General features: G+C 48.2%; 1 protein-coding gene across 1 annotated transcript; it reads right to left on the bottom strand.

The window, feature by feature from the left end:
- Window positions 1-2,735: 2,735 nt before the first annotated feature.
- Window positions 2,736-11,919, bottom strand: gapdh (glyceraldehyde-3-phosphate dehydrogenase). Its single transcript, XM_006642348.3, has 12 exons — window positions 11,819-11,919; window positions 11,011-11,056; window positions 7,200-7,299; window positions 6,923-7,029; window positions 6,640-6,730; window positions 6,195-6,310; window positions 5,384-5,465; window positions 4,828-4,979; window positions 4,463-4,541; window positions 3,980-4,063; window positions 3,488-3,585; window positions 2,736-3,064 (listed from the first exon to the last, which is right to left on the bottom strand). The coding sequence occupies exons 2-12, from the start codon at window positions 11,031-11,033 to the stop codon at window positions 2,995-2,997; spliced, it is 1,002 nt and encodes a 333-aa protein (XP_006642411.1). The 5' UTR covers window positions 11,034-11,056; window positions 11,819-11,919; the 3' UTR covers window positions 2,736-2,994.
- Window positions 11,920-12,528: the final 609 nt, after the last annotated feature.

Genomic DNA, 12,528 nt, shown 5'->3' with positions numbered 1-12,528 from the left:
GCAGCCTAGCAAGTGTCTCTGTCCTCAGCTGCTGCCAGGATAAGGGACTGTTTACTTCGAGACCAGCTCGTATTTAAACCCTGAAATAAGTTGGGGTGATAATATTCAGATCACAATTACTTAAATGAAAACTGTTATTTTTGTGTAAAAGGTGGTACTATGGTGCAGTGGTTAACATTACCGCCCAGCATTGAGGCCCTGGGTTCAGGTCTTGGGGAGGTGTGGATGGATATCTACAGTATGTAAGTGCCATGGGACAGAAAAGATTCACAAACTGCTCTACAAGCATACCCGCTCTCATTATTATCCTCAGTCAAACTCCTCACACCCATAGACATGTAGAGACTCGATTCCAGATCTTCAGGTTTGAAGACTAGGACTTTACCTGTAGTACTGTCTGGGCAGTGTGTCTGGATTAACCCCCATCTCTCTGTGTGCACTGGTGTCCAGTCTGGGGATCAGTACAGTGCTGTAGTGTGTGGGCAGTGTGTCTAGATTAACCCCCATCTCTCTGTGTGCACTGGTGTCCAGTCTGGGGATCAGTACAGTGCTGTAGTGTGTGGGCAGCGTGTCTAGATTAACCCCCATCTCTCTGTGTGCACTGGTGTCCAGTCTGGGGATCAGTACAGTGCTGTAGTGTGTGGGCAGTGTCTGGATTAACCCCCATCTCTCTGTGTGCACTGGTGTCCAGTCTGGGGATCAGTACAGTGCTGTAGTGTGTGGGCAGTGTCTGGATTAACCCCCATATCTCTGTGTGCACTGGTGTCCAGTCTGGGGATCAGTACAGTGCTGTAGTGTCTGAAGTAACTCCTGATTCATTGAATATTTCAGAATTTAAGATTTATGAAAAGAAATTTAGATTCATGAGTTTCCATCCGTGCAAATTATCTCCCCCCTAACTTCCGACGTGGAGACTTTGTACTGGAGGAACCGTGGTTTTCTCCGTCGCTCAGTGTTTACGGAATGCTAGGATTCCCGGCCTGAAACCGGAGGCGATGGAGGGTGCCGCCCGAGACCTGTCAGTTCTCATTAGGGCACGGAGCCAGAGAGCAGGACAGGGGGAGCGATATGAAATCGAAGCCCCCGCCCATTAGCCCACAGACCTCCGACAGGGGGCGGACCAGTTTCGATGGCGAAGCATTTCCTCTCCTGCTGAGCTCATGCTCACAATCCGAGTAACAGGAGCCCCCTCAGTGTCTATGCAGCAAAACCCTGAGGAAGCTCAGTAATTTATCTCACACAGTGAACATGAAGATTAACAGTCAGGACTGCTGTGCATTACAGCGAAGATTCAATTAACCCCCCCCAAAAAATACCTGCTAGCTGACACCAAACCCAAGTACTTATATTGCTTTTCCAAAGCACAGAAACTGGTTACAAACAAGACTCGGCTCACCAGTGCAGTTGGTTGCCAGTACTTACTGATCTCATCCATTGCTGGAAAGAGCCCAGAGCACTGGCTTAAACATGGCTGGTTGAGGACCAAGAAATCACTAACCAATAAGTTAATCACACAAATTACAACTTGAACTGACAATTGTATCATCTCCACCAGTCTTGGGTGGCAGGCTGAACCAAAACAGACTGGATTCAAAGGCACCAGAAGAGGCCCCATCTCATGAGGGACCCCATCAGAAGCAGCTCCCCCAGAACCCATCACAGTTCCAACAGGACAGAGCCAAGGCACTATAAAAGGATGGAGACTTCAACCGAGGCACTTCCCAAACAAGACCCACGCAACAGCAAACTCGGCCCATTCCCAGAATTTACCTGCAAGCAGCAAGAACAATTTCTGGGAATTGTGGGGAAGATGCAAAAAACAAAACAATTATACTGTTCACCCCTGTGCTCTGGCAAGCATTACCACACTACCCAAGCACAGGCCAACTGCAATGCCTCAGCCGATCTGAACTACAGTCCACATTTATTGCTCCTGTTCATGTCCACATTGTGTGGCATTGGCTGTTGCACTGTTTATAGCCTAAGAGATCAGCATGATTAAGAGTTACAATGCATGTGTACATACAGTATAACTACCCTACTAAACAATGCTTTGTCTGCTATATACACACACACACCTTAATTTCACTCCACACTACAGAAAAAAATAACTTTGAAAACCATAGCATAAACAATTGTGAAAGATAGAAAAAAAACCTTCAATTTGTCACGGGCAATAAGCTGAGGGCATACTTGTTCAGGACCAAAATGAAGTGGAACATGGACACAGGAAAACACAACCAATTCCTCAAACTGACCAGCCTAAAGCTGGATCAAGAGGATGAATTGCTTAGTGGAAAAGGTTTAGGCATTCATAAGCCACCAAGCTCCTTCACAACCTAAGAACCATACCTTGAAGGGAATTTAGGCTTTCCATTTCACTTGGGAGGGCAAGACAAAAAAAAGGCCTCTCCAAATAGAGGAATCCAGCTTCCATTACACCAAGGAACTCCAGTCATTAACATCTTTTTGGACAGCTACACCACTCCCAGCTTCGTGAAGGCAACTTGAAAATGTAATGGAGGGGTTAAGGCTCTGGAACTAGAGGATAAAGGACTGTAGCTCACCTAGGGTTTAGACTTAAATGTCTGGGTCAAGAGTTTAACTTGAACAGGAGGTTCCAATCACAAGAAAATGACTCACCTGGTGGAGGAATAAGGGGCTGCTCCAGCTAAAGTGAGTAGTTCCCTGCACCACAACACTGCCCCCCCAATTAAAACACAAGGCACAAGATCTTCTCACAAACCGAGGACTTTATTAAGTGCAGATACATGACAGTTTGAGGTGGCCTCATTGGCTGGTTTCTCACCAAGCACATCCGTCTACCAGAGTTTTCCCCATCTCCACTCCTCACACTGAAAGTGTAGAGCTACAGCAGAATGATACCGCTCGACGAGTTGGAAGAAAGAAAAACCAGCCAATGGAGGGCAGGACGTGAAGGGCGAGGACAGGTCAAGTCGAAGGACTGGTATAACCTCTGACCTAGGGTGGGCTTCACTCCTTGGAAGCCATGTAGACGATAAGGTCAACCACTCTGGTGCTGTAGCCAAACTCGTTGTCGTACCTGCATTTAGAAGAGGACAGCAGCTGGTGAGCTTTGTACGTAGACGTGGGGTGCAAGCAGATGGCAGAATTTGCCAGATCCTTCCCCCAAGGAGCAGGGCAAGCCAAGGGTATTCAGCTAAAGGCCACAAAATGGGTGGACCTTTCCGAGTTGGCAGACATCAGTAAAAGCATGTTTAACTTGCTCACACTAAGCTAGGATGGAGATGTCAGGCTGATGGCTCCCTCTAGTGGTCCTGATCAAGCCACATCTTGACTACAAGAAGTGGGGCCTAACAGCTCTCATTGCAGTTGCACAAATTGTTAGATACAACAGCTGACCTAGTCTTGCATGCAGTGGCAGTATTCATTGCCTCCACATTCAGAGGAATTGTGGAGGAACAGGGGAACAAAAAGTTGCCTACCCCACAGGTGGAAGACCTACCATGTGACGAGCTTAACAAAGTGGTCATTCAGGGAGATCCCAGCGCCGGCATCAAAGATTGAGGACAGGGTGCTGCCATTGAAGTCGGATGAGACGACCTGAGAAGAGCGAGGGGGGTGAACTTAAGGATGGCAGAGTAAAACCTGCACCATGGGCACAGTGTAGAGCATTGGTACAGACAGGGCAGCAGGATTTAATAGTCCACTGGCACGTCAAACTAGAGTAACCTTATAGCAGTAGAAGGTCCCGATTCAGGCAGCTGCGGAAGCATCCTTCAGCACGGTTTGCAATAAGGTTACACCCTGCACCTTACTGGTTTCCATAGAGGCCTCTTCAGATGAAATCAGAACTGCAGGGTTAGTCCTTAGAACAGCTGCACTCAAACAGTTCTTACACATCTACAAAGCCAGATATCTTGCGAGTTTTGGCATTTTAACTGGCAGATACAGGGCTTTAGCCAGGTGCTCAGGCAATACACTGCTAGAAACCTACCTGGTCTTCTGTGTATCCCAGGATTCCCTTCATGGGTCCCTCAGCAGCAGCCTTGACCACTTTCTTGATGTCATCATACTTAGCCTAAGAAGCAGGATAGTTTGGACATGGAGAACAAGTAAGCACCAAGAAAGCCGTACAGTCCTGGGGTTTTACCCACTATGCCATGTTATTTATAGCATGGATCAACAGACGTTTTAGGCATATGCCAGCACTTGAACAGGACAGTCTTGGAGCTGAATGACATGGGTTTTGGCAGGCAGGTGCCAAATTACTGAAGAATTGAGAGGAGTGCAGAGGGGTCAATTAAGCATGTTGGATGGAGCTTCCCACCCCCATCTTGGTCAAAGATGCATTTCCCCACACCCCCTTCCCAGTCAAGATGGTGCACAATGAAAAAGCAGCCATGGCGGACGACGACTGCCTTGAGACATTCATTCCAAATGAAGTGGGCAAGAGGCAGGGATTGCTGGGAAGACTCACTGGTTTCTCCAAGCGGCAGGTCAGGTCAACCACAGAGACATTGGGAGTGGGAACCCTGAAAGCCATTCCAGTCAGTTTCCTGGAGAAAGGAGGTGGTCAGTTAGCACGGCTATAGTAAACTATAGTCAAGGTGAAAAGGGGACAGGGACTGATAACCCAGAACTCCATGGAGTTAAGGTAGCGACTGCACCAGGAGTTTAAGACACTCACTGGCTAGTGTAGTAAAAGCCAACAGTAGGAGCAGAAGACCTTAAAACTATTACAGTAAACCACCACTGACTAGTTCCCCTCCCCCAACAACTGCTGGCAACTTAAAAGGCAAGCACCACGGTGAGGGGCGAGGCTAATGAAGCAGTGGGACTGACCCATTCAGCTCAGGAATGACTTTGCCAACAGCCTTGGCTGCCCCGGTGGATGCTGGGATGATGTTCTGATGGGCTCCCCTGCCATCACGCCACAGCTTCCCTGAAGGACCATCCACAGTCTTCTGGGTGGCTGTGTAGGCGTGGACTGTGGTCTGAGGAAGGAAAACATCGTTACCACCACCTTAACCAATAGCCTTTACTCTAGAGGCTTTCACTGCACTTGTACTCTGAAGGTTACAAGTATCCAGATTATTTGTTTGTATCTCCCAGCTCTTATGTGGGAGACCTTCAGATAACAGCCGTCCAGGACCAGGACTGGACAGTTCTGAAGCATCATTTGGAATCTGGACCCCAGTAAGTTCACTAACTGGGGAAAAGTACCCAACTACCCCCATTTAACCAAACCCCTCCACCCCCAGTCAGCATACGTCAAGGTCTAGGACACCTGCTGGATTGTAGCAGCGTTAGGAATCCCTACGCCTGACATGTTTCACACACCCCATAAACCCTTAGCAGCAACGCAGTCTAGCTTGTCCCACAAGTGTTCTGCTCTTACCATGAGCCCCTCAACGATGGTGAAGTTGTCATTGACCACTTTGGCCAGAGGGGCCAGGCAGTTGGTGGTGCAGGAAGCATTGCTGCAAGAAAAAGTTTACACGTTAGCTAAAAAAAGAAACACTTTCTCCCCAATGGGTACAATTTTATTGTATTAAAGTTGAAAGCCTCAAGTCACTACTCCTAAAACAGTTGGAAAGCTCAGTGTACAGTGTGGGGGTGGGGTTGTGCCCTTTAGGCAGCTTTGCAGCCACTAAGGGCAGAACCAGAACCTTACTCCGCACTGCCATTTGAATACAAACTCAAAGCAGCCTGGTGGGTATCATTTACAATTGCCCCAACAGAGTGGGGAGACTTGATGAGCAGTCACAAAGATGACTTGACACCAAACACCAAGTCTCCATCAGGAGTCCAGTTCATAGCTCCCCCATCTTGGAGCAATAGGCCTCTGGAGAACCATATTTCCTTAAGCCACAGAAAAGTTACCAGAAAATGTATTTACTCTCCCACCTGTAGACCCTAATCGGGAGTGAGCAAGTGAATTTTAAAGACACTCAATTATACATGAAATCAGCAATAGCCAATGGGTCACACTGGACCACTTTGGTAATGTCACTAAAAAAACCCTTTATAAGAACAAGGCCACCAGAGCTGGACACACAAAGCCCTCTAACTGTTGGATTGCCCCCCCCACAGTGCCCTGAACTGCACGGTCTCCCCAGAAATGACCAGTTGCATCACAATTAAACCCCTCCCAAACCGAACCAAGACACGGCTGTCCCGACCAGCTACAAGGAAGCAGCCCCTCTTACCTGACAACCTTCAATGACTTGTCGTACTTCTCATGATTGACACCCACCACAAACATGGGGGCATCAGCGCTAGGAGCAGAGATAATGACGCGCTTGGCACCCCCCTTGAGATGAGCCTGAGAAAGGCAGAGAAATAATGTAAGAGTCTTACACTTATAAAGCCCTTTGCAGGTAACAGGGAATCCCACTTCCACCACCAACATATACTGAAACCTGGATGATGTACCAGTCTCCCCCACCCCTAAAACATCAGCTCTCAGGGGGGAGGAGGGCAGTGATGAAGCCAGTCCAGAGATGGGATTAGGTGGCCATGATTGGCCAAAGGGAGATTTGGCCAGGATAATCTCTTTTCAAGAAACACGGGAATTTGTTAAAAAAAAAAAACAAGGTCCTGACTCTGTCATTAAGCCTCATCTGAAGGACAGTCTCCCTTCCAGGTACTTACAGAAGCCTTCTCGGTGGTGGTGAAGACGCCAGTGGACTCCACCACGTAGTCTGCACCTGCATCTCCCCACTTGATGTTGGCTGGGTCTCTCCTACAAGAGGCAGACAAATGTCACAATACGGACTGGCACATGAAGACTAGGAACTGCTGTAGAAAACTTTACTGAAGAACCTTTAAGAGTTGCTCTTCAGCACCATCAACAGGGGGAATGTTAAGAATGAGCCCAGCTCCCCAGAGGGCATTCAGTGGGAAGACTTTGCTTGAGAGAAGCTGAAGCACTCACTCTTGGAAAACCGTGATGGGTTTGCCATTGATCACCAGCTTGCCTCCCTCAGTCTTCACCTCCCCATGAAAACGGCCATGTGTGGAGTCATATTTGAACATGTAGACCTGGGACAGAACAATGGAGGGTAGACATTAACAACGGAAACCAAGCAGGTCATGGAGCACAATGCATGTACTACCCTACACCCCCCCATCTAGTGGGCAGGAGGAGAACTGCAGCCCTATTAGAAACTTCAGATATGTACTCCTTTTGTTCAAAGCCGTTAACAGCTTACCATGTACTCCAGATCGATGAAAGGATCATTGATGGCCGCGACCTCCACCTTCCCAGAAGTCACAGCAGCACGGGTCACCAGACGCCCAATGCGGCCAAATCTGATTGCACAAAAAAAACCCTGGATATTAGAGGGCACACCGATCAGTCAAGAACACGATACGAGGAAACGGAGTCTTGACTTGGAACAGCGATAGCAAGAAGGGGTTCAAGCCTATGCATCTAGGTTTCCACAACAAAATCAAGTTGCCACAGGGTGGCAGCAGAGCCCCCCTGAAACTGCTCTCTTTCCAGTAGGAGGGGAAGTGGAGACCACGAAGTCCAGCTGATCCGAGTGTCACTGCCAAGTCAGAGCTCCCGATGCTTGTGCTGAAACACAGGAGCCCACGCTCTGGCTTATCCCTTTGTTATCCCAAGGGCTTCTCATTCAGCTGTAGGGAACAGTCCTCTTGAAATTGTGGATGCAAGATGTGCAAGGACACCCATCACTTAAAGATGAAGGCTTTATTTAAAAAAAAAAAGCCATTACCAACCTATTCTCTGCTTTTGAGCCTTAAGGTAGGGCTTAGATTTGAGTACAGTTACAAAACTGTTAAGGTGTCAACTGGATGTGAAGGTGGTGCATGTATTTCCCCTATTAAGTAAGGCAATCAAATCAAAACTCAGGCAGCACTTAAGCCTTCTGGTTGTCTTATGCCAAGATCTTAACCACAGGCAAGACTCAAATCTTCCATGCAAGGCCTTTAAAATGTGCTTCCAGGTCTAAAAGCTCAATGGTGTGCAATAGAGAGGAAGCCTGTGATAAATAGCACAGATAAGGGAGTAAATTCACATCAATAGTGCATTTGAAATCTAAACCAGCAAGCAAGTCAGTTGCTGGTGCTAGTTAACATTAAGGACCCAACTGGAACAAAAGCCAACAGATCGAGATACTCCAGGACCTGAGAGCATCTTCAGCCCTTTGATGGCCAACTGCTCAGTGTCAAGTTGAAAATACTGTTCCAACCTGCACCAGAAGGGGGCAGCATCCAGTCACTCTCTCAACTACCGAGAGCTTCTTAGATAAAGGCCTTGAGTTCGCCATTAGCCACTGCACTTCGGTATTAGGACTGAAGTTCATATCTATACATATTAACCCATCCCAGCATTGCACAACTCCAGACTTGCACAAATATTTGATCAGCAAAACCCAAAGGAGAAAACAGGTTGATGTTTAGCCAGTGTTGTCGTTACCAGTAATTAAACGCAGCCGAGAATAAGGAGATGGAAACGGGTAGGTCCTGTTCATACATGCTGTAGTGGCAGAGAGGGGTTTCTATGACACAGAGGGAGGTGAACCAGCCAACACAGGCTCCACAAGCAGATTGAACAGTCATTCGTATCAGGCCAGAAGGACCACCAACCTCAGTGCAGTAAGGTACCCAGTGCCCATTTTGTGGCATAGTTCATGTTTTTGAAGGAAATTTAAGGGCCAAAGTGCAGTTTTCAAAGGTGAATATTAACAAGACAGTACAGGGTTCTGTCCTCTTCTGCAGAAAGGGGCTGTTCATAGTAGGAAGCAAGCACAGAACATTCACACACTTCCATAAAAGTAATTGATAAACAGGGTTTTATCTGGGTCTAAAGTCAGAAGTGGGTCCATTATCTCCCCACTGCCCCACCCCAGTCCTGACTGGCTGGCTACCTCCAAACTGGAGGGGAGGAGTCATCCCACTGCTCCCTTCTTCAGCTGGAGAGGAAAGCCTGAAAAAAGCCACAGCACACCAGAACTGAAATGGGCAGCCCTTGTAAGTCACCAGGCTTGATTGGAGAAGGTCCTTTAAAATTATAAACCCTATTGTGTCCTTTCATGCAGCTGAATTCCCATTTTAACACTAGCTTCCAGAAGTGCATCTCGGGTTCAAGTGGTGGGCATCATCAGGACAAGCCAGCACCTGCTGTACAGAGGTCTAACACATCCTGTAGTGGGAAACCCACTTAGGAACTGCAGGCTTGGGTTGTATAGCGCCTCCACAACCAGCAAAGCTGACTGAACCACTCCAGGTCACAGAGTGGGAGCCTGACCTATAACTAAAATGCCATTACTGAACGGATCTCATTTGTGGACCACATTCCACCCAGGAAAAGGCTAGAGGTCGGAGTTAAAGATCACTGGATGACCCCCAGCCTTCAAGAAAGGTTATTCGCCTAAAATAGGCAGAGAAGAATGCGACAGCTGTGCCTCGACTAGTGTCACTTAACAGAACTAAACTAAAAATAGAGCAGACCAAGAGGCCAACTGTACAGGTTACAGAGCACAGACTGAAGAGTACAGTAGACGAACAGGGCAAGGAGGTGTAGGGCAAACCTCCAGACTACCAGCCTTAATGTTTGACTGGGGCACTCAATCTAAACTTACAGTCCCCCCACCCCAGTATTCAAAAGTGGCATGGAGATCAGGGACTGAAGTTTCACTATAACCCCTGATCTTTACATGTGGTTTTAGTTTTTGAATCCAAGCAAGATAGCAGCTCGCCGTCTCTCTGGACTAAGGGGAGCAGAGAGCAAGCCAGACAGTGCAGTAGCACTTGCGACTCAGCAGGACAGCTGGTAGTTTGGGTGTAACAATATTGTGGCAATATGGGTCTTTGGATCCACCCCCAGCAAATCAAGCAACTGAAGCAGAAACTCAAACACCGATGGCTTTGTAGGAGCGTAGTTTAGTCAGCTAATCTAAAGTCATGCCAGGGAGGAACACTGGCATCATTAACCACCTAGTTGACACTCCAAGCTTGCTGGGCTTGGTCCGACTTCCAGATCGTTCTTCTCCCCACCCAGTTGGGCCAGTGGCAACACTGCAAAAGCCAGCTAGGGGCCGAGGAAATCAAGCCAAGCAACCTGCCAGAATAAAACCGCAGAACAAGGGGGGAGCACTGCACCCAATGGGTTATGGGGAAGATGGAACAAGAAACTCAGCCATGTTGAAAGCCGGTCTCCAGCTGTCTTGTGCAAAGCCAGGTTAAGACCCTCGAGTCTTGAGATAACCGCTTTTAGCTTCACAGGCTAAAAGCTCTCTGATCAGGCCTCCCCCCGGTGGGTTAGGGCACCAGACTCAAAAGCACTGGCCTCAGACTCAAAGTCCCAGGTGGAAATGCATCAGCTGGACACCCGATTGGGAGTTGCTGGTGAACCCAAGGTTGCAAATGAGCACCTACAATAAGAGTCAGATTAAGCCCCTGCTGTTGTGTACTCATGTCCAGAGCGGTACAAATAGCACAGCCTCTTCCAGATCAGTACATAACAGACTGAGGTGTAGCCATTTCAGTCAATGTAAGGCACAAGGACCTCAAAGAGAGCCATGTGAAACCAGGATCTGGAGGGATAGTTACTACCCACACTATATAGTGGAGCAATCAAGTTTCCCCTTAATCCAAGCAGGTCATGTAGGCCCACAGGTTCCACTGGGGCAGAAGAGACATTATCTGCTCCTCTCCTGACCTTTTGAGCTCCGTTGAACAACACTCCCAAATTTGGAGGCACTGCTTAAAGGCCAAGGTGGAGAGCCACTTCAAGTCAAGAGCTCTCCTCCTCATGAAGCCTAAAGCATTCAAAGCTAAATGCACATCTTGAAAGAATGAAAGCCAGTTACCTCCAAAACTGGTTAGATGCTTAAATGAAACCAGGTTAACCGAATTACAAGAATGAGATGGCAGGCCCTTTCAGGACGTTAGACTTTGAAATTAGGCTCTCATGTGCACCAGATCCAACACACAAAGTTGGATCACTTACACCTTCCACACAGTGGATCAGTGACCTGATGAAGGTTTACTCACCCGTTGATTCCAATTTTCACCATGGTTAACAGGTTAAAGTCCTCGTCTAGAAGGAGGAAACAAAAAAAAAAAACATTAAGAAAAAATGCACCCCGAATGACACGGAACAAGCTCAGGCGCAGTAGCGTCTAAAACGTCATAAGCCAACCGCCAAAAATAAAAAAACGAAACTAGTTCCAAAAGTTTTCCCGTTTCTCCTTTAAGTACAAGGTTGTACCGAAGCCAGAACCGTCCCTAGGCACTTCAACAGATACCGCCCACCCACACTAAGCATCCTGTAGAAATGAGAACTGGCGAACATTAAACTCGCACCTATGTCGGAGGGGAGCCGTATTCCGTAGAACATCGGCGCACTCACAACGCAGCGAGCTTACGATTCACACACGGCGCCATGCTAGACTTGAGACTGCAGCCGTGCTCGCTCGCTAAACGGTAAGCGACAATGAAGCAAGCAGGTCGCCATCTCTCCACCCCCCCCACACACACACACTACAAGTATTCCTTTACGCGAAACGGAGGTGTTGCAAGACGGAGGAGCAGAGAACCCCAATCAAGCGAAGAACAGCGGTACTGTGCAGTAGGAGCGCGTCATTAGAAGACGATACAGCCTTGCAGCCTCCGAAAACAAGACCTTTCCGCACAGAACTGGGCACTTCACAGCAAAACGACTGCTAGGTGCACAGACGACAGATGCAAATAGTCTATCCGATAGCTCCAAATACAAAGGCGCAAAAAAGTGGTATATTGAGCCCTATTACATCCCTAGACACTCAACACAAAGTCCAGCTTCAGGAAACCACATACTTACCGTTTGTGAGTTACAGCTCCTCTGCCCTTCCGGAAACTCTGACTTTCAGTGGAGTGAAGAGCCAGTGGCCGGGCTGGTGCACTTTATACCGGTAAGCTGGCGACGGTCACGCCCCCCCCCTCCCCGCCCTGCCTCCTGCCGGCGCTCCGCGGGCGGAACCTCAAGGTCACCCGAGTCCGCGGCCGCCATGACGGCTCCTGCAGAACACACGCGAGCAGCGTGCGGGGATAGTGCGTCACGGCGCTGCATGGGAAGTGTCCCGATGCTTTTTTTTTTGTATGTTTCCCTTGCTCTTATTGCTTGTGACCTCATGCATTTATTCTTGATCTAATGCGATGGCCCCGTGCACTATATCACAATACAGAATTGAAGTGAGAGATTATAATAATAATAAACTTTATTTTATATAGCGCCTTTAAAGGTGGCTTCTCAAAGCGCAAAGATTATTTCAAAAGTACTGTTAACAAACGCGATACTGCATACTGCAACGCGTTGTTTTTTTGTGGGGTGGGGTGGTTTGGAGATGAGCTAATAATATGCACTTCAGAGTTCTCCTTCGTGGAATGAAGGAGTTTGAAAGACCCGTGTATGGCACCTATATTAGAAAGACGTGGGTGATGCTGGCGCGCTGGGTGTGGCGAGGGGGACGCGTTCCTATTGGCTGGCGCAGGCCGGAGGCGTCGCCTCGTCTTCAGTACAAAGGTCTCCTT

This window comes from Lepisosteus oculatus, chromosome 23 (assembly GCF_040954835.1).
Source record: "Lepisosteus oculatus isolate fLepOcu1 chromosome 23, fLepOcu1.hap2, whole genome shotgun sequence".
Taxonomy (NCBI): domain Eukaryota; kingdom Metazoa; phylum Chordata; class Actinopteri; order Semionotiformes; family Lepisosteidae; genus Lepisosteus; species Lepisosteus oculatus.
The sequence above is the reverse complement of the archived record's forward strand: the minus strand, read 5'-3'. Positions and strand labels throughout refer to the sequence as shown.